At 34.0% G+C, this 21187-nt stretch overlaps 3 protein-coding genes across 3 annotated transcripts; 2 read left to right on the plus strand and 1 right to left on the minus strand.

Moving 5' to 3' along the window:
• The first annotated feature begins 396 nt into the window (after positions 1-396).
• On the plus strand, positions 397-2678 carry LOC121263324 (transcription factor MYB61-like). Its single transcript, XM_041166158.1, has 3 exons — positions 397-926; positions 1042-1171; positions 1264-2678. Exons 1-3 carry the CDS (start codon positions 794-796, stop codon positions 2348-2350), a joined length of 1350 nt encoding a protein of 449 aa, XP_041022092.1. The 5' UTR covers positions 397-793; the 3' UTR covers positions 2351-2678.
• Positions 2679-10857: 8179 nt separating this feature from the next.
• Positions 10858-12732, plus strand: LOC121263330. The gene is made up of 2 exons (XM_041166163.1): positions 10858-12006; positions 12218-12732. Exons 1-2 carry the CDS (start codon positions 11121-11123, stop codon positions 12301-12303), a joined length of 972 nt encoding a protein of 323 aa, XP_041022097.1. The 5' UTR covers positions 10858-11120; the 3' UTR covers positions 12304-12732.
• A 1815-nt stretch (positions 12733-14547) lies between these two features.
• LOC121263328 (pectin acetylesterase 12) lies at positions 14548-19716 on the minus strand. The gene is made up of 12 exons (XM_041166162.1): positions 19347-19716; positions 18653-18735; positions 18277-18406; positions 18073-18146; positions 17332-17418; positions 17128-17252; positions 16968-17028; positions 16557-16610; positions 16372-16449; positions 15849-15954; positions 15585-15730; positions 14548-14854 (listed from the first exon to the last, which is right to left on the minus strand). The coding sequence occupies exons 1-12, from the start codon at positions 19579-19581 to the stop codon at positions 14747-14749; spliced, it is 1287 nt and encodes a 428-aa protein (XP_041022096.1). The 5' UTR covers positions 19582-19716; the 3' UTR covers positions 14548-14746.
• Between the last annotated feature and the right edge of the window lie 1471 nt (positions 19717-21187).

Here is a 21187-nt window from a genome sequence, read left to right on the forward strand (position 1 = left end):
GGGTAGTTTAATTTTTCACTTTCAAGCATGGCATACCAATTGCATGGCGTATGCAGATTGAATAGATTTGGTAGTTTTTACTTCCAGACGCATCTCCATATCATTAATTGAGTTGTCTACTGCTTGGATTTGTATTCTAATTAAGGTCTGCAAGGGATGCCTTTTTCACTTGCCTCGTTCTTTCCAACTCAAGTACTGTGTTTGGAATGTAGAAAAACTATCTGGGGAAGCAGTAAAAAAGTCTTCAATGGTGAAGAATTCCAGATATGTCTGCATTGTGTTCATATTGTGAAGTTTTTTCCTCATGACTTCGGTTGCAAGCATGGGTTGTTCTCAGCTGCTGTTATCAGTGAAAATACCCCACCATTCTTGTAAGAGACATTAATTCTCAGAAGCTTTGATTAGACATATGCAACTCATCAGCTTCTTACCTTTCCTCCTCATCTTTTTTTATACAGACAGGCTCCTCTCTCTCTCTCTCTCCTAAAAGCAAAAAAAAAAAAAAAAACTAGACTCAAAATAAAAGTACCTTCTTAATTGAGTGAGACTTTTCTCTCTGGGGGGCTGCTTCTTAGTTCTTATATAGTAATTCAACTCACTTTCTCAGCTGCAACTTCATTTTCTCAACCTCCCTGTCACCTCTCTCTCTCTCTCTCCCCCCCCCCCCCCAGCAAAGCTCCCTACAAATCCATTCTGAGCCGCCTCCAGTTGTTGCTGACAGTTCATCTAGGATTCAGCACCGTTGCTGTTTAAGGATAGATTCTCCCTCATAGGAGGTGGGTTTTACTCTGAAATGGGAAGGCACTCTTGCTGTTATAAGCAGAAGCTAAGGAAAGGCCTTTGGTCACCTGAGGAGGATGAAAAGCTTCTGAGGCATATTACCAAGTTCGGCCACGGATGTTGGAGCTCCGTCCCTAAGCAAGCAGGTAGCCTTTTTTTTTTCCTCTTCCTCTGTGCTTTCTAATCTCAAAAACCAAGTCTTTCTGCAATGTTCAGAAAAACAGAGATCTAATGTTCCATCACCGTGTGATGAATTCGCAGGTCTGCAAAGATGTGGGAAGAGCTGCAGACTGAGGTGGATCAACTACTTGAGGCCTGATTTGAAGAGAGGCACATTCTCACAGGAAGAGGAGAACCTTATAATTGAGCTTCATGCAGTTCTCGGGAATAGGTAAAATTCCTCTCCTGTTCTGAACTTTTTTTCCCATGGTTCTGGCAATCTTTGACTTTGCTAACATTTTTGGGATTCTGTGCCTTCCCTAGGTGGTCTCAGATTGCAGCACAATTGCCTGGAAGAACCGACAACGAAATAAAAAATCTATGGAACTCTTGCTTAAAGAAGAAGCTGAGGCAGAGAGGCATTGATCCCGTCACCCACAAACCACTTTCCGAGGTTGAGAACGGAGAGGACGAAGATACAGCAGCCAAAAGCCGAGACAGAATGTCGGTGGTTGTGTCCAATGAACTGAATCTCCTCGAGACACAGAATTCAAAGCAAGAAGCAGCTTTACTCGAGCAGAGAGCGTCTTCAATTGCTGCACAAGGCTGCTACCCTTTGGATGTTCAGGGCTCTTCTATCCCCAAAACAACAAACTGCAATAACAGCAACAATTTGATGACACCCACATCAAACAAGGACTTCTTCCAAGACAGGTTTGTAACATCCCACCAAGAAAGTTCCTCCACCGACTGCCGGTCTTCAGATTTCGTGGGTTACTTTCCGCCTCAGCAATTGAATTATACATCCAATGCCAGGCTTCCCACAAACTCCAATCCCATTCACTGGTTCACCCAAAGTGGGAAGACCTTTGACATGAATTCAGAATTTACCTCCAATGCAATATCTGTTCTTTCACCTTCAACCAGTTCATTTCTGCCTACCTCTACTGGTTACAAGCCTCCACCTACTTTTCCCTCAGATAACGTATCCATTGGCTGTTTCACGGTAAATGGATCCCGTTACTGGGAACCCAGTGCCGCAACAAACAATAACAATTGCGGCAGCGGAAGCAGCAGCAGCAGCGCTGAGTTGCAAAGCAACAGCTTGTTTTCATGGGGATTGGCGGATTGTAGCACGTCAAACAAAGAGACCCAAATCCATCTGATGGAAAGCCAACCGGAAGAAATAAAGTGGTCAGAGTATTTTAGTAATCCATTACTGATGGCGGCTGCTTTTCAAACTCAAACTCCACAGTCTTTATACAACGAAATAAAATCGGAAACGCATTTGGAGAATGATAATTCAGGTACAAAGTGGCCTCACAACCAGCGGCAAGGACCTCTTCAAAGTACTGATATATGTGGGAAGGATATCCAAACTCTTACAGCTGCTTTCGGGCATACTTATTAGCTAGCATTTACATGTCCAGCCTCTGTTCAGTGTGGCTGGAGAATGAAAACTGCAGAATTTTCAGTTACAAGAGGCTCCATTCAAATCCTAGCTAGCTGTTTTCTTGGTTCAGATGTGTGCCATTTATTCTTCTTTTGTATATAAGTCATATACAAAACATTTCTCCAGCCTCTGGGTTTGGTATATTTGCGAGGAAACATCCATGCTGTTACCTTATTTTCTTCTTTGGTTTGAGGTAGAACTGCAAAACAAGGCTTGTACCGGTGTCTTTTTACTCTTGTTTAATTTCCTCCATGCTTATGCTGATATACAGCGTTGCAATTCTATCTATCTGGTGAACATTTTGGAATATTTTCTGTTATTTATTCAATGGATGCATTCTTCCATTTACTAGTGCATTCAATATCTTCATGACTCTGATCACATACATCATTCTTCAATGAATCCGCTAGACACGCCAATAAATATTTGATGAAAATTACATGGATTGATTACCCATTGAAATCAGTTCTGTTTGAAGCTTATGGTTCAAAATTTCAGATGGTTGCCAATCACTTTCTCCACGGGACGGGCTTCTTGTTCACCTTTATAACATCGATTTCACTTTTGCCCATCTTTAAATTTGGACTGTTTTGAGTTATGGTCGGCTGCCTTGTGATTTTTGAAATAAAATATCATGACATCTGCAATACGTCTCATTTGCTAAGACTCGAATCTCTCTGTGTGTGTGTGTGTGTACGTGTGCACGGACGCAAGCAAGCGCGTGAGAAATGGCTGAGTTAACTCCATAAATGAATCGAGACTTGTTCACTTCTGAATCCGTACAATGGGATGTTGATTCCCAGTCTGATAAGGACCATACGTTTGTTTGCGCCATGAGCTTTGTTGTAGCTTCGAACTTTTGAGGCAATAAGCATCATCTTAACAAACACTTGGGGGGTATATAAAAAGGAAGAAACTTCCAATTGCAAAGGGCAAAAAACAAGTACGATTATTTTTTTCCCCCTGGCCTCGCTCTTCATGGATGCTCTGCTAAGATCAAATTAGTTTGTGTGGTTTGAAAAGTGAAAGGGCGGAGCGGAAGAACACAAACTCAAAGTGAAAGATGTTATCTTGGTGGACGATCTAAAAGACACTGATTTAACACTCACTTTGTCTGCTTTCTGAAATCCAGTAAGTTCATTGACATGATTGACACAACTGGGGAGCTTTGTCGCTGTGACAGATTTGGGTTTTCTGAAATTTTCAACTTCCTTTTTAAGAGCCAGTTGGAATTGAAATCTCAATTATCTCACTATTATTATTATTATTTTTTTATTATTTACAAATCATTTTAATTTTACAAATCATTTCAATTGGATTCGTCTCGTCTCTCAATCAAAAGGGGGGCTATATCTGTGGAAATAACCCAAAAGATATAACCATTTCCACATCAAGTCTGAAGACATGTGAATAATAGTAAGAGATGGCTTTGGCCTGATATTGTCTTATTACTAAATTTATAGAGCCATGAAGATCGAGGAGTAATGGAGCCAGCCATACTCCAAAGACAGAATAAACAGTGTCTTATAATTGATAAGAGCATTATCACCATGAAAGCAAACTCATGTGGGATATAGAAATCCTACAACGTGTGAGAGACTGTGCGTTAAATCAGTAGTTGTCCCGAAAATTTAAGCTGATAGGAAGATAGTTATATTTGCCGTAACATTCTCTCTCATGTGTGGACAAGAATCACTTTCAATAAGTAGGCTCAACACGTAGAATATTTAATTAAATGAATGAAATGTAGCTTTGTGGTTTGAACTTAAGACCTCTATGAGACCATGGGATTAAGTATTCTACATATTAGGTCCACTTATTGAGAGAGAGTATTAAAACAAATGTAAACAATTAAATATGAGAAATGCTTTTTTTCTCGAAAATGTGCCCGAATTTGTGTCTGGAATGACTTTTTTTTTTTTTTTTTTACTTAGTGATTAAGAAAGTGTTTTTTAATGATGTTGTGAATTTTTTATTTTTTTTTAAAATTTTTATGATGACTAAAAAAATACATGAAAAAAAAGAAAAAAAAAGTAAAATAGCCTATTCGGAATGTTTTTTCAGTCAATGTAGCAGTTCTCATTAAATATACTTCTTTCTATCAGCTTTAAGATTATACGTGAGAGAATTATCTATTGTGGAGAGCTCAATTTCTCCCATATCTCAAAGGTTAGCAGATTTTGTGGTGATAATAAATGTCAAAGAAATAATTTAGTCACAAATAGATTATACAAAAGTAAACTTATAAATTGACGTGACTTGATACAATATATCAGATAATGAAATTAATTTTATTATAAAATAGATTTAAAGGATCACATAAACCCACATAAATTTGTGAATTTATTTATGTATACTCTCTTTTTATGTATAACACTTCTCAAATGTTATGTTAAGGTGAGAGAGAGAGAGAGAGTTTGGGCTGCCTTTGCTTAATAAAATATGGGCTGCCACGTTTACAGCACTGTACACAAACTGGTGGGCCTCTTTCCTTGTTTGCTTTGTTCAAACTTCGTTTTTCAGTTTAGATAGCCAGTTGGACCCTTTGTTCACTAGTCTACGATCATTTTTCCTTCTTCTTCATTTTCTTATAACTAACAACTAATGCTATTTGAAAATCTTTATACTATATATTCATTATATATATATATATATATATGATATAATTTGATTTATAAAATTAAAATTTTAAAATTTATTTTCTAAGAGCTGGTTTGTTTAACAAAACCATCTCATTTCATCCCATATAATCATTACAATTTTTTTTTAAATTTTTAAATAAAATATAATAAACAATTCAATTTTTTTAAATTCAAAACAAAAATTATATTCTAGTAATAATTTATTCAACTTTCATCTTATCTCAACTCACTATACAAATTAGGCTCAAATCAAATTATATTACGCGGATAGTGTGTGAGGTAAATACTTTCAAATAATATAATTATTCATAACTATATACATAATATTTTTTTAGAGTAATGTTACTTTTTTCAAATTTGTCACACCCATTGATGCTGAATATGTTGGTCTATTTCTATATTTTCGGTGAGAAAAATAGCATTTCTCTTATTATTATTATTATTATTATTATTATTATTATTATTATTATTCAATACTTGATATTGTAGATATTAATTATACATTAATCAGTCATGTTTTTCACAATCGATTTTCATCCCATTAAGCAAACGATTTCATAGGCCAAAGAATCACAGATAAATAATGATGGAAAGAGTTTAGTGTTTGGACATAGTTTTTGGTTGGGACAGCAGGAGGAGGAGGAGGAGGAGGAGGAGGAGGCTATCTGGGATATTAGCAATCGACAATTGCAATTTACATCAATATCACTATCAAAAGCAGCGATTAATTAATAAAATATTTAAAAAAAGTCTCTAAAAAGTAATAAAAATTAAAAAGTCTGTCTCCTTGAGCCACCGTCCCCCGATGAAAAAAAAAAAAAAAAAAGATCGTTCGTGACTGCAGGAAGAAAGACTTCACAAAAAACGTGTATGTGGGTACCATTTTATTGTTTAATAATATAAATAAAACCCTCCAAAATCGAGTCCTTTCTAACATGATAGAGGAAAAGGACCTCTTCAGCCAACTTTTGGGAGGATAGTGGTAAGTAATTAATAAACTGTGTTTTTTTTTTTAAATTAATTAATTAATTAAACAATGCAATTACCTATATATATATATATATGTGTATGTGTGTATATGTTATGTGTTTGATTAATAACTCATTTGAATTCTAGGAGCATTTTAAAATTTTGTGAATAATAGTAAAAATAATTTAAATTAAAATATTTTATTGAATTTTAAAAAATAAGAGAGAAAATATTGAATAAAATTATTATAAAATTAGAAATTAATTAATTTTTAATTTTATTTTAATTTTAATTTTTTTTAAAAAATTAATAATTAATAATTAAAAAATATTTTATATTTTAAAAAAATTTATAATAATAAAATAAAATAAAATATTTTTTATATCCAAAACGGATCTAAATAAATAAATGAAAGAAAGCCAAAAAAAAAAAAAAGAAGGGGAATGATGAATCAATCAATCTCTTCACCAAAGTTGCATTAACTCAATTCTATCCGCACATCATATCAAAAAATAAAAAATAATTCTATCCACACAAACTCCAATGTCATTTGTCCTCTCCGGCTACTACCCTACTCTTCCCCGCTCTATTGGACCCACATTTCACGTCATTGTTTTTATCGGTCCCATCTTTTTTGTATTTTTCCCCTTTCTATAATTACACTTTATTTTTTATATAATTACAAAAAATTACTAAGACATATTTAAATAATAAATTGAGATGAAATAAAAATATTATTTTTATTTTAAAATTTTAAAATTTTAAATTATTTTTTATATTTTGTTTTAAATTTTTTTTAAAAAATATAATAATAATGAGATAAAATAAATTAAGATGATTTTACTATCTAAATATAGAGAAAATGCATTATTGGAAGGGTCCTATAATTATATTATCCATTCTTTTGTATTTTTTCCTTAACTAAAATCACACTTTGTCTTTTTTATTATTATTATTATTATTATTTCTCTTTTTAAAATCACGAAAGAAAAATATATGAAGCAAAAAAATCATTACATGAAAGGTAGTATTTTTCATAACTTTGGAATCATTATTTATATTTTTAAAAGAAGAACTAAAAATTTAATAAAATATATCACCTCATCATAATATGATAAGAGTAAAATAAAAGAATAATTTTACTCATTATCCCTATAATATATACTTACTTTAATTTTTTTATTTTTTTCCTTAATAAATATGTAATGTAGAGGTGATGAATAGAATAAGTTAATTAATTTAATAAAAAAAAATTAAAACAGATGCAACGTGTAGTAAGTGTAGATGACTAGGTAGCAAAGCCCAAAATAAAATTGTAGTTTGTAGAATTCTTCTAAAACGAAACAACGTGAACAACTGAATATTGGAGGATACCACAGATTAATTTGAGATATTTAGGTTTGAAGAACATGATAATGTGTTGCGAAACAGTGATAATTACAGTCTAATTGAAATTATTATAAAAATAAAAACTTGTCATTCTCAAATAATATAAGATTCTATACACTGTCTACCTTATAACTCGATACAAGATATCATAATATATTTATCACATGATTAATATATATTTGTGATATTTACATGGAGTTAAAAGAGATTTTTTTGCTAAAAATATATAGCCTGATTGGCATAATTTTTAGAGTGTGTTTGAATGTTGAAGTGAGTTAAGTTGAGCTGATAAAATATTATTATAATATTATTTATTATTATTATTATTATTTTGAGATTTAAAAAAGTTGAATTGTTTATTATATTTTATGTTAAAATTTAAAAAAATTATTGAGATGAGTTGTATTTCTAAACGAAATCTAAAGTCTCTAAAATAGAAGTTTGAGTTCAAAATCTCCCTCCTATAATTTAAAAAAAAAAAAAAAAAATCTCTAACTTAATAAGGGAAAAATCTCCGTATATAAATGAGACATAAAAAAGAATGAAATAGGTGTGTGCATCGAAATGGCCATCATGGGAAGATCGAGCCGTCCATTTACGTTGCCATCAACGAAAGCTGGCTTGGGGAATACGAGCGGTCGGAGAGATCAAGGGTCGGTGTTTACTACTGATTTTAATTAATTAATGCAGTCCCCAACGTGGAATTAATAGTGAATAGAAATATCAATTTTTTTTATAAAAAATTATTCGTATCAACCTATAACCGCTCATGTGCTGTGATAAATAAATAAATAAATAAATAAAATTATGAAGTGTGCTATAGCTATAAATTGATGCGTAGTTTTACTCTTCTTTTATATACAAACGTTAACCGATATGTAATTGTCTATACTATATTAAATGCATAATATTTTTTTTTCTCTAAATATATATATTATCTCTCATCAACACTCTCTATCTCTCACTATTCGAATCGTTCAAGTCATCTCTATCTCTTATCAACTCTCTCTCATCAATTTAATTTTTGCCTCTCGTCAACTTTCTCTCTCATCAATTTAATTTTTTTCTCTCATCAGCATTCAGCTCTCTATCATAATTTGATAATATTTTGAATTCAAGAGATTTGGGACGATTGATTTTCATATCAACCTCGTTTGCGCACGGTTTGTACGAACGCTTGCAAGTTGCAACTACCGTTTTCGAGAAATATATAGAGAAATCTGATGACCCACTTCTCCTACATTAGAGGCCACGTGGTAAGGTAGCTGCTGACTGGACCCCACTTTGACCATGAGGTGTTGCCGTCATTTGTCATCATGACAGTAATTTAACTGATAAAAACTGGTAAAAGGGCCTTCAGTAGGGAATGAAAACGCGGACAGGTGTCGCCTATTTCACCTCTCTGAGAACGCCTACAACAGTGAACACGGTTTCATTTATTTTTTTATTTTTTTCATTAGCTTTAGCTGCTGAGGCGGAAGGCATGCGTATAGAATAATTTTACGTATAATTATAAATAAAAAATAAAAAATTTCATAATCGTTTAAAAAAAAAAAAAAATTTATTATAAAAAAATTAATTTTTTTAACTAATTTAATTTTTTTATTAAAATTGAACATATTCACGAGCTATTTTATTTAAATAAAATAGAGTATTTATATTATATTTTATAATTTTATTTACAAATTATGATAAATGAATTTGATTTTAAATAAAGATTAACAAATGAAACTTAAGAATCTACTAATCACGTCCAAAAGAAAGCAAATGAAACTGTTTTAAGATGGGAAGATGAGCTGAGCACCCCCAAAAAAGTTAGGAAGAAGAAGTCATGTATTTATTATTATTTTATTTTTTGTGGATTATTGTAAGGGTGGTGGGGCTTTGCTCTTATGGATATGGCAAATGTCTTAGGTATTCGTGCTGGCAGGTTGGATAATGTATATCTGATCTTTTTCGTCTCCTTTTAAACACCTGGCCAGAAATCTTAGTTGTCTGACCCCACTCACCCCCTTTTCTGTTTTTCTCTTCCTAATACAATATGTAGGAATTACAGCCACGTGTCTCTGCCATAGTGGCGTGGGCTTCTCTGTCCTTTAGAGTTTTAGGCCAATTCAATAAGTGGGTCTATTTTTTTTTTATATAAATATAAATATTAATTTTTATTATATATATTATAAAATATATTAACGGATGGCATTTTGGATTGTATTCATATAGTGTAAATCATAAATATTTGATTATATGAGTCAACTAAACCTAATCTATTAAATTAAACGTATCAAACTTTCAAATCATAACTAAATTTATTTAAATAACAGATCATGTTGTTCAATATTTTTTATCCTTATAATAATTAATTATAAATAGATCAACATAATACGACTCGTTTAAAATCGTTTCATATAAATAGATTGAACTAACATACATAATCTATTTGACTTGATTAATATAATTTTACATAAAAATTAAAATCTTTATTTATTAATAGCCACAATATCTTACAAAAAACAAAAAAAGATGGTAACTAACAAAAAATATCAATATTTTTTAAATTTTAACATATAATAAAACAAATATTATAAATTCTACAATAATAAATATGAGCATAGTTCCATAACTACAATCTCAACAATAAAACGTAAACATACTAACAAATACCAATATTACAACTCAACATTAATAAAGTTGTGATTTTGAAATAAAATCTAAATAGGTCATGACAAGTTGATTTTGAATAAAGCGGATTGATCTGTTATTGACTTGTTTATAAATCGTGATATAACAAGCCTTCTAATTTTCTCATAATAATTGTTTCAATTATCTACTCTGGCGACAATAAATTATATGAAACATTCATTATCTCAGTGGATTTCAAGCAAAACATAGAATACATGCGTGTGAGATAATATTAGTTAAATACCGCACATAATTATACTAAATATTATAAAATTAATGAAGCTTTGAGTTCTATAAACATACTATTTACAAGACTTATTATAGTTATAAAAAAATTAAAATAGATTTTTCGTATAAATTAACATGATAAATTTATAGTTCAATAATATATTTATAATAATGTTAGAGACTTAAGCTCTAGCTGCTACTTTTAGAAAATAATACAATCTATTATTAAAAAATAAAATTTTTATATAAATTTTAAATTTATTTATTTTTATAAAATGAATACGCAAGAACTATGAAAATTATTTTCAATAAATGAACTTGTGGATAAACTCTTGCTTAAATTTCAGTCAATGAGTCATAACAACCCTATCTCCCACCTCACTGTCGTTTCAATGTCTTTAGGACTGAGAAATAGTAATAGAAAAGCGATACACACTTGGATGACAAGTGACACGTGGACTCATTGCCAATGGAAAATGAAGCCACGAAGGTTGGAGGGCAAATTAGGAAATAGTAGAAAACGAAAGCTACTTGTATAAATAGGGTGGATGGCTGCTGTTATCTGGCTTACCTTTATTCCTTTTTATCCTAAAGTAAAACGAATGATTCACAACAGCCCAAACCCCAGTCTCTGCTCTCTTTTCCTCACCCTCTCCTCCAAAAAGTTTCGCTTTGATTCACTCATAAACGCTTCACTTTCCTTCTTTAGTTTTGTGTTCTGCCCATATCTTTCTCACTCGTGCTTGTACCATCATCAATAATTGATCATACTTTGATTGATTGTTATTAAGTTGATATCTGGGTGGAGGAGATTGCAGGACATGGCTTCGGATGAGACTATGAAACTCCAATCTTCAGCGCAGGAAGATGACTACGAAGATGATATCTATGATGGGTATGATCATGAACAACATCCCAATCCCCACAACTTGTCCAGGCTTTCTGTGTGTACCAGCAGTTCCATGTACGGGAATGATGAAGATGAGGAGGAGGAGGAGGATGGGAGCTACTTTCGAGCTATCGAAGCAGACAATGGCATGAGCATTTCAGTTGAGAGCTTTTATGCAGACGAAGAGTTATCCGATGAAAGAGAAAGTAAAGAACTAGTTTCAGGGCTGTGGTCTGACTCCGATAGCGAACAGGGCTTTTATTCACTGCCGGCGACTCCCCCACGACGTAGGAACAGGCCGGGTGGGGTTCTGAATCTGAATCATCAGCAGCTGATAGAGGTCAAAGAATATGCCAGCGAGAACGAAGCTCAAAAGGGTCTTTTGGGAAGGAAAAAGAGGAGGAACAATGAGAGGAGGGAAAGGAGAATCTTAAGGGAGAGATGGCTGCTGGAAAAAGCTGGTTGGGACAATTTTGATTGCAACAACAAGAGCAAGAACAACATAATGAGGATGGGAGTAGTTGATGTCGCTGGTGGTAATTCCAACTGCCATAGCTTCAGCGCAGAAAGTGACCAGGGCGGTGGCGATGGTGGCAGTGGTATTGGTACAGGGTTGATGGTGATAACAAGGCCAAAGGGAGGAAGAAGATCTCTGTGCATGGATTTGGAGGAAGTGAAGGCTTGCAGAGATCTTGGGTTTGAGTTGGAACACGAGCGCATGCTGGAGATGCCCTCTCACCTCTCTGTTTCTGGTTCCACGCTTGACACCAGCAGTGGTGGCAATTCCCCCATTGGCAACTGGCGCATATCCAGCCCAGGTTAGTAGACGTTGCAACTCTCTGATCATGCATGCAAATTGCTTTGTCTCAATCTAAAGCTAGAATTTGTTTTCTTTCAATATTTAGGATCCCCAGAGTTGCCAGTAAGTTAGCGTTTGAACCGTTTTTTCTTTCTTGTTTGGCTCGAGGGAGAATTTAGAAACACGTGCATATGTCAAATCTGATTTGAGTGCTGAACTTGTGGGTTTAGGTGATGATCCACGAGATGTCAAGGCTCGGCTCAAAGTATGGGCACAGGCAGTGGCGCTCGCATCGACATCTCGCCAGGGAAGCTGACAACTTTTTCTAACCATCGGTTACCCGTTTTGTGTTTCTAATTGTTTTCTTCAAGCCTGTGTTCTTTGTGGGATTAAGAAAGTGGCTGCTTCATTTTCTTTTGGTTTTGGATGAAAGAGTGATCCGTTTGTGAAGCCTTTCTCCATTTTCGTTTTCCTTGGGAGTGTTGGGATTTCAAGGTTCAGTTTCCTTTTTGGTTGCAATCTCCCCACTGTAAATACAGCATTTTGGCAGAATTGAGGATGGAACCATGATGACAGACTGATGAAACAATTGAATGCTGGTATAAGTTTAGAGTTTGGTCTGCCCTTTTCTATTCACTCCGTCCAGCTTTTGCTTCTTGGTTGATTTGAGTTCTTACTGCGTTGTAATTGGGATTGTGTAAAGTACCATGTGCTCAAGAGAAATGTATCTCAGCTTGTTCAGTTATTTACATGATATTGATGGCCAATATATATTTTGGTGAAACATCCCATTGACTTGAGTTACTTAAAAGTGTATCCTTCTTTCCTCAAGTACTCAAAAGTACATCTGAAAGGCTGAAACACAAAGATGATAAGAGTAGAACATCTGCACAAACGGAAAATACCTTAATAATGGTGATCGTAGGTTTATTCTCGATTTTTAGGCAAACTTTCTCGTATCATTCATTGAAATCCATAAGCCGTGCGTGGAGACAGAATCGAGGATGTACTCGAGACTCCCAACCGGAAAAATAAAAACGCCATGGTATCAAGAACATGTTCTGAGCATCAAGAAGACACTTTTAGCAGATGGAGAGTTTATGGGTACAACGTTCTGAACTAAGGTTTTGTTGTGAAAAACACACCAATGATGGCAAACAAATCAAAATCACACGACACAGTTTACGTGGTTTGACAACGTACCTACGTCCATAGAACTGTAGAAGTTTGATTGATTCTAGGAGATTACAATCACACAATCTCAAGTCACACTTTCTAGGACTTTTTCTCTCTCTCACAATATACACTTGCCTCTCTTGTTTTCACTAAAAACGTGTTTAAAAGAATCAAAGTATAACATAGATATAGAGACGGCGCTATAAATCCTAATTTGGCAAAAAATAGGTTCTTCGCTCAAGCAGCATATTGAGTGCGCTTCTAGCGAACAACCAATCAACATTAGCTTGAGCGATGTGTTGATCGCAACTTCAGCGAATACTAAGATTTGTATCTCGCTTGAGCCCACTATTATGTGAGACTCGAGCAAACTCACGGGTTGAGTTTCGCTCGAGCCTACTGTTGAGTGCACCTCGAGCGAACCCATGGGTTGAGTTTCGCTTGAGCGACAACCGAGCGAACTCACGGATTGCACCTTTTCTGTTCACAAACCAGATTCCACATGCAACACAACCAGTTTGTGAATATGCCATGGTGGCTCCATCAACACTAACTAAGAAGATCTCATTCTTGGTTTCTTACAAGTTACAACATAGGAAAATGATGAGAAATTGAAAGGGTGTATCTGGATATTGGAAGCGAAGAAACCACCTCAGGCCAATTGCAAGCAAGGAATGACATTCGGAAATTCCTCGCCTGAAGAAGGAATTGAAAGACAACGTATACGTGCATTCCCTTTATAAAAATAGAAGGTTCATTATTAAAAAAATAATTTTTTGTATGAATCTCAAATTTACAAATTTTTTTTTGAAGTGCACGAAACATACATACTGTAGAATTACTAATATAATTTCTATTGATATAATTATCAAGTTGTTGGGTCCAAGCTGTCCTTAAGACTGAAGAATAATCACTTATAGTCCTTTCATCTTGTAAGGGTTTATTTAAGATGCTGAAATTAAAAATTTTGGGAGGTCTAGAACCTCCTAAGCGTTCTATTGAAGAAGACCCATCATCAGTTTGACAGCAAAGCAGTTGTTCTTGCTCTACATCTCTTAAGGCACCCCCCAGTTAGGTTTTTATGAAGTAATAGGATCCACTGGTTAATATGCCTATCCAGATGGGGTTGGAGAGAGGTTGGTCATGTACAGATTAGGAATTACAAGGTTAATTGTGAAAAGTCAAAGTTGGGTTCCTGCAGACAATTTGGATATAAAGAACTAAATTTTGTGGGATGTACAAGGTTTTAAGGTAAATTTTATTGAAACAAATGAAATAGGTATAGCCCGTATACATAGGAGGTATTCAAAAGAACACTTAAATACTGTGTGATGTATAAGGTTGGGAGTCATCTCTGGTAATTTTTGTCTGAGAAACCTTCAACTTATGCTTAAACAACATTCTCATTCATATATGTATGCCAAAAACCATGAGCAAGAATGTAGTAGCTCTTATAGTTTTTGCACCCTTCAGCAAGGCATGACTTTGTTACTTGAATCGATAAATGTTGCAATTTTACAATTGGCAGTGGAAAGCAGGACAAATAAGGATGCCATACAAGCAGAAATCAACTAATTTGGCAGTCACTTGAAAACTAGATTGTGGCAGGTGTTATCACAAGGGTATGCACAGTCAATAGCTTTCACATCCTCTCGATCGAAATACCAGTCTCCAACAGACTCTGCAATCCCCTGCATAAAGAAATAATGTAACCATATCACCATGGACAAATTCCATACAGGATGATGTAACCATATCACTATGGACAGATTCCATAGATATTTTTCTTTCTTTTCTGAATTACAAAATGTGTACTGAAAAATAAAAGACATGCATCAGATATTAATCCAGGGAGTAGAGTCCACTTTAAGACCTATTTAGACCTCACTTACATATCGCAGTACAGAAGTATTACTACCAATCCTCAATTCTTATAGCATGTTGTTGCAGTATGTGGCTCATATTTAGTACAACACGTATATAGAGAAAGCAGGCTGATGCTGAGAGTGAAGCGGGGCGGAGTGAGTAGGAACGATGGCTAGGGTTTAGTATAATAAATATGATGTATCCCTAATTTGAGTTTCAGTAAAAATTCAGCCCCCACTCCTGTGGATATAGATATCCACACACTGCCGAATCACATTAAATCTATGTTATTGTTATTTTCTCTTTTCCGTAATATTCATCATAATTGCCGCACGTAGCACAACACATGTAAAAACAATAGAGTAAAAAACAAGGAACTCCACCTCACATCACAGATAAATTTTAGGGGGAAAAATGTGCTAGAAACTAAAGCCTCCATCTCCATGGACCGGAAATGAACCGAATATGCTGCTATGCATCATACGTATAATTTTATGTCATCACATTATGAAACGATGTGAGATATATCTCTATAGATATCAAGATAGTGCATACCTTATTTGCGATTAGAGGAGAATCATCAGCGAACCATGTGTCCTGCCTCTCAGACTGGCAATGGGCAAAACAGGAATTTAGGAATAATCCATTTTGACTGGACCTCGAGAAATCTCTAATGGCATCGAGCATTTGATTTCTAAAGTCTGCTTCATGGAATAAAGAAAAAAACATAAAAATTACTTGATATTCCTATTTAAAAAGTCACGTCAATGTTTAATGAAATGTTGTAATGAAAGCATAATAACATAAATAAAATATTACCCTGGAGAAACTGGATCTGTGATGAATTACAAAGCGCATGGTTTAATGTGCAGTCATTCCAATGGCCACGAGGATCAGCCGATCGTGGAGCTAAGCTAGCTTGGAGCTGATGAAGAGAAATATATGAGATTTCCAAAAGAGATTTAGTCCTAGTAAATCACTAGTTATCTTGGTTAGCAACCATATTAAGTCAGAATATGGTGAAAACGCACAGACCAATGATAAATCTGCCTGACTCAGAGGTATTATTTTAAGCTTATAGGAAATCTATTGACTCTGCCAAGCTATGAGGGCATTACTGTTGTTCAACAAAGGCCATTTAACCAAAAGAGCCAACACAGGAGAGGGCTCAAAAAATGAATTGTCTAAACCAATCCACATTTGAAACTTGTGGGCAGTCAAGGAAGCATAGATAACAAATTATCAATCCTCGCCACTCATGCATAACTAAATGGCAGTATAAATTGGGTAAGGAAAAATGCAACATAAATTTAAAAACACAAAAAGAAAATAAGAAAGTTACCTGCCATGAATCATAGGCTGCATTAAGAATAAACAATGGTGTCTTAACATTTGCAATCAAATTCTGAGGAAAGAAGCACTGAGAGAGAACGAGCGAGAGTTCAAATACGTCAAAATCTCAGATTATCTCTCTTACAAAAATCAACTCATGAAATTTCATTAAAATAAATAAAGATAGAAAATCACCGAAGTTGGATCCAGGTGGTTGATGCAAGTCTTTGGCAGATTCTTTTCAACTTCCTAAAATTGCATAGAGATAAGTAAAATTGAAAATTGAGACATGCTACGAAAACATAAAAAATATTCAGAACCCATAAATTTTATGTTGCTTCCATTGAAATAAAAAATCTTCATGAAGATAGTAGTTCTTCACGGTTAAATAACATAACCTCAACAACTGATCAACCAAGACTTTAATGTTTAACAGGTAAATGCCACTGAGTTTGGGATAGTAGTTTCAAAATTTTCAGCATAGAGCAATCAAGCAGTTTAAATTAAAGCTTACAACTTGTCCTTTTAAAAATCACATGAAAATCATTTCTTAAGATTTTGAACAGGGGTTTGACATCCATGGAAATAGAAATATTATTCAATTACCTGTAAGTTAACCACACCTCCAAACATATTCCTTAAAGTGCGGCCTCCAGACACATCAACTCTACATGGTCAAGTGAAATTATCAGTATAACATGTATTTGTGAATCGACAGCTTACACTAATAAAGTCATAAAGGACTTTAAGCATTATAGCTGATTACGCATCGAGGAACAATCCAGCATCACTTAGACATTTCACTTTTGTAGTTCCTGGAAACAAATCCCGAAACTCATCACAGTGTAGTATGGATGCTAGACCCCCAGCAGAGCATCCGGAAAGAAGAGCCTACAATACATTTGGCATAAAATAAAAACTTTATCTTAAGACAACAAACAAAAAAATAAGCAAATGTTAAACTATAAACCTGGTTAGCATTCTTCATTCCCTTGGACATTAAATCTTCCATAGCAGCTAACCAAATCTGCTGTCCTCGAAAATTGAGTTGTGCAGCCTAAAAGGAGAATCAGTCCACAAAACAAATTTAAAAGGGAAAACTTGTAAGTCCAAAGAATCCTTTTACCCCAATTCACCATGCAAATTCCTTCCATAGCATGCATTAAAAATACCTAAGAATATCTAGTCAGATAAGGAGACAATCTCTATACCAATAAAACAATTCACTAAATGGTAAAACGGAGTTTTCATGCTATATATAAGTTTAGAAGAAAATAGAATTTGGTTTATCAAATAAAAATATGTCCTTGTTCTTACATGAAAACGGGTTTACCCAAGTATAGGCCACGAAAGTCGCAAAACTATCACAGCACTGGGTCTAAAGAGAAGGATGAACTATTAGCTTCCAAGGCAAGAAACAGTGTATCAATCTAATTGTCTAAAATAAAAGACGAGTGTCTAAAACTGAAGCAGCATAGGTAGAAGGGCCTTGTCATATACCGAACTCATGTCCTGTAATAATTGGCAGCCAAATCATGATATACACTGATCTTGGGGTTCATCATTTTGCAAATGATTGCACTTCACCTCTTTAATAGGGTGATCAAATGAAATAATATATTTTCAAGGTCTAAATTATTCACGAAACTCATGCCATAAGTAGCTACGGATTCAGGAAAAAGTGTTAAGAGCAGATATCGCTCCAACCAACCTCATTCTGACCACTCCCACTGAAAGATGCCCCATCACAATATCGTAGCTTGACTCTGTTCCAGTTGAAAAAATCTGCAAGCATAAGAAGCCTGTCTATTGGTATACGCCCAGGCAAACATATATTCAGAGCAAAAGGGAGTGAATTGACAAATGAAAGAAAGTTATTTATATTGATAGAACGTATCAAGGCTTGGAGAAAAACCAGGATTTTCTTCAGCTTTATTGCTCAATATTCCCGTGAATGGTATTTCTTTTTCCATAAAATTCGATGAACCACGGCGAGTATTTTTGCGGTAAACACAACTTCTTCTTGTATAACACCATCCCCCTCCCTGCATCAAGACATAATGAAGTATAGCCACAAGCATTGGCCACAACAAAGCATAAGGAATAGAAGGCAACACTAATTTTTAGTGTAAAAGCCACATGCCATTTGCATTTAGCACCTAACACAGTATAAGAACCGATGACAAGCAAGGAAACGGGCATAAACTTTTCAAATTAAAACATGGATACATATTGGAACCACCGTTCTTCAGAATCCTAGAATCCAATCACTTAAACGAGGTGTCACACACCTCTAAGTGAATGAGCCAACTGTTTTCACCAGATCCGTGACCACGATGCAGATGATAACCGGGCAGGGTCCCATCCAAGCAAACTGTTGCAATAGAAGACAGCTAAGAAAAACTCAATTCCCACATGATACTAATTATGTTGGGCATTTAATGATACTCAAATTTATCAGCAAACAGACATCTCAGACAATCGTGAGAAATTGAAACACGTAATTTCTCTCTCGACATTGAACAGCTGAGATAGAAGAAGGAAGACGCAAACTTGGTTTAACTGTATAAGACTTGATAAATCATGTTAAAGGGAACCACAAATAGTGCGAAAACTGAGGACAGTAGTAAATTTTAGCATTAAACAGCAATGACATTGTGGCAGTGAATCAACAATTTGATTGGATAAAGATTCTAACAAAGTTCAGTGCTGACAGCAACGAACATTAATTAAAAAAAAAAAAAACAGCTGCCATGGTTCACACGGAAAACAAATTGCTGTCCACAACCACAACCCAAATGTAAGCTGAAAAGTTGAAAAAAAAAACAAAAGAACGAAAGAACGAAACTTTAAGAAAGAAATCAAGTTGTATGAACGATGGCAAGAATGGAATGCAAATATAATGAAGACATGAGTGAAGCCAATGTGCAAGACATGCATTTCACAAGATTATACATGCAAGAAGAGAGAGAGAGAGAGAGAGACCAGCTGCTTTAGAAGCAGCTCCCTGAATAAGAGTTAGGGGGACCATGAGGGGATTTGGCGAGGAAGGTGATGCTGCTGCCGCATGATTCTCCAAGAAAGAAAGCAGACCCTCTTTCTCTTTGTCTATGTCCAACTCCCTGGCATTGAATTCCTCAAAATAACCAGGTTCAGATCCGCTCAGGACGAACCCAGCAACACAAAAAGCATACCCCAGCACGGTCAGAACCACCCTCATTCTTCGTCTTCTTCCCCTTCCTTTTTCTTAGAATTGATTTTCCCCAACTCACTCTCCTCACTTGGTCATTCTTCACTACACATTTCCCACGTTAAGTAGAGCGGAAACAAAGAGATATGAAATGCAATGGCGGGCCACCACCTTTACTTTTGTCTTTGGCAATTTCACTCAGCACGATGAAAAGCATGCTGTTGTGATTAAAATATTTTTTTGGAGTAAGTCATCATCGTTAAACATCATTAAAAACAGGTTAAAATGTCGCAACAAATGGGAGGAAAGAGAGAGACACGGGAGACCTTTGTCCGTCTCCTCTCTCTCTCTCTCTCTCTCAGTCGGTAGAGCGGGTACGAGTTCTGGAAGCGGAAGCCAAGTCTAATTTGGATTCTGATAATATTTTAGAGGAAAAATATACTTTGCCTTCTAATTTGACGAAGTTGGCCGCTTGATAATTTTTTTTTCTTAATAATTAAAAAAGTGATTTTAAGTATATTAATATATTTTTTATTTTTTTAAAAATATTTAAATATATTAAAAAATGTAAATAAAAAAAAATTACAAAACCACTATGGATAAAAAAGAGTGGACTACTATATACGGTAGAGTAGTTCTAGTTCGATTCATATTTTAGATATTTTTAGAATATTTTATTTTTATTTTTTATTATTATTTAATATTTTATCATTACTTTTTATTACTATTCACATAATATTTAAAAATATCTAAACACAACCTAATCACTGGTTTTTTTCTTTTCTTGTCTTTGTTGCTGCTTTTCTATTTCCTATGCTCTTAATCATTTTTTTTATCAATTTCTTATTATAATTTATAAAAAATAAATATAATATGCAGATCATACAATATTAAATACTGTATCTATAAAATAAAAATTAAAGCTCATATTGCTATGTTCATGAATTGTAAAAAATATTTGAGATGAGTTATTTTTCAGTCATTTGATAAAAAATAGTAAATTTCTTTTATTTAAATTCAATAGTGATTCTCAATTAAAGAGGAGTTGATTTTTTTTTTTTTTTTCTTTTTTGAGAAAAATGGTACTAACTTTTTAGACGGCTTGCCGACAGTACATTCACAAATGAACTATCTGTCATCACCTTTCCCAAATCAACTTTCCATCAATTGCGCTGAGAGCTGTCCTTTTTCGCGCCCTTCACCACCCACCTTCTTCCTCTGTTTATGTTTCCATGAATCATAATGACCGGTTTGGGCAAAACTTCATCTCAATTCAACACAATTTATTTTATTTAATTATTATAATTTTTTTAAATTTTATATAAAATATAATAAATAATTTAATTTTTAAAATTTAAAATAATAATAATATTTTATTCAATTTCTAATCAACTTACTATCCAAACATACTTAAAGTGGACTCAAAGTGATTACAAATCTTTAGTCATAAATAGATATAAAAAAATTAATAAATCGGTATAATTTGATGTAATATATTATATTATAAAATTATTTTTATTACAAAATAGACTTAACATAGAATAATGTTATATATAATTCAAAAATATATACTTCTCGCATACTTCTTTTAAAAAAAAATGAGGATTACTATTAAAATTATTTTTTTAAATATGTG

The sequence above is a fragment of the Juglans microcarpa x Juglans regia genome, chromosome 4S (genome assembly GCF_004785595.1).
Source record: "Juglans microcarpa x Juglans regia isolate MS1-56 chromosome 4S, Jm3101_v1.0, whole genome shotgun sequence".
Classification (NCBI taxonomy): Eukaryota; Viridiplantae; Streptophyta; class Magnoliopsida; order Fagales; family Juglandaceae; genus Juglans; species Juglans microcarpa x Juglans regia.

What these genes read in the sequence shown, in the direction of transcription:
- LOC121263330 (XM_041166163.1), top strand. Translation starts at nt 11,121, where the DNA reads ATGGCTTCGGATGAGACTATGAAACTCCAATCTTCAGCGCAGGAAGAT. An exon ending in CTGGCGCATATCCAGCCCAG is followed by an intron (nt 12,007 to 12,217) that starts GTTAGTAGACGT and finishes TTGTGGGTTTAG; the next exon opens with GTGATGATCCACGAGATGTC.
- LOC121263328 (XM_041166162.1), bottom strand. Translation starts at nt 19,581, where the DNA reads ATGAGGGTGGTTCTGACCGTGCTGGGGTATGCTTTTTGTGTTGCTGGG. An exon ending in GCTGGATTGTTCCTCGATGC is followed by an intron (nt 17,029 to 17,127) that starts GTAATCAGCTAT and finishes TTGACCATGTAG; the next exon opens with AGTTGATGTGTCTGGAGGCC. An exon ending in ACCACCTGGATCCAACTTCG is followed by an intron (nt 16,450 to 16,556) that starts GTGATTTTCTAT and finishes GTTCTCTCTCAG; the next exon opens with TGCTTCTTTCCTCAGAATTT.
- LOC121263324 (XM_041166158.1), top strand. Translation starts at nt 794, where the DNA reads ATGGGAAGGCACTCTTGCTGTTATAAGCAGAAGCTAAGGAAAGGCCTT. An exon ending in CTCCGTCCCTAAGCAAGCAG is followed by an intron (nt 927 to 1,041) that starts GTAGCCTTTTTT and finishes ATGAATTCGCAG; the next exon opens with GTCTGCAAAGATGTGGGAAG. An exon ending in CATGCAGTTCTCGGGAATAG is followed by an intron (nt 1,172 to 1,263) that starts GTAAAATTCCTC and finishes TGCCTTCCCTAG; the next exon opens with GTGGTCTCAGATTGCAGCAC.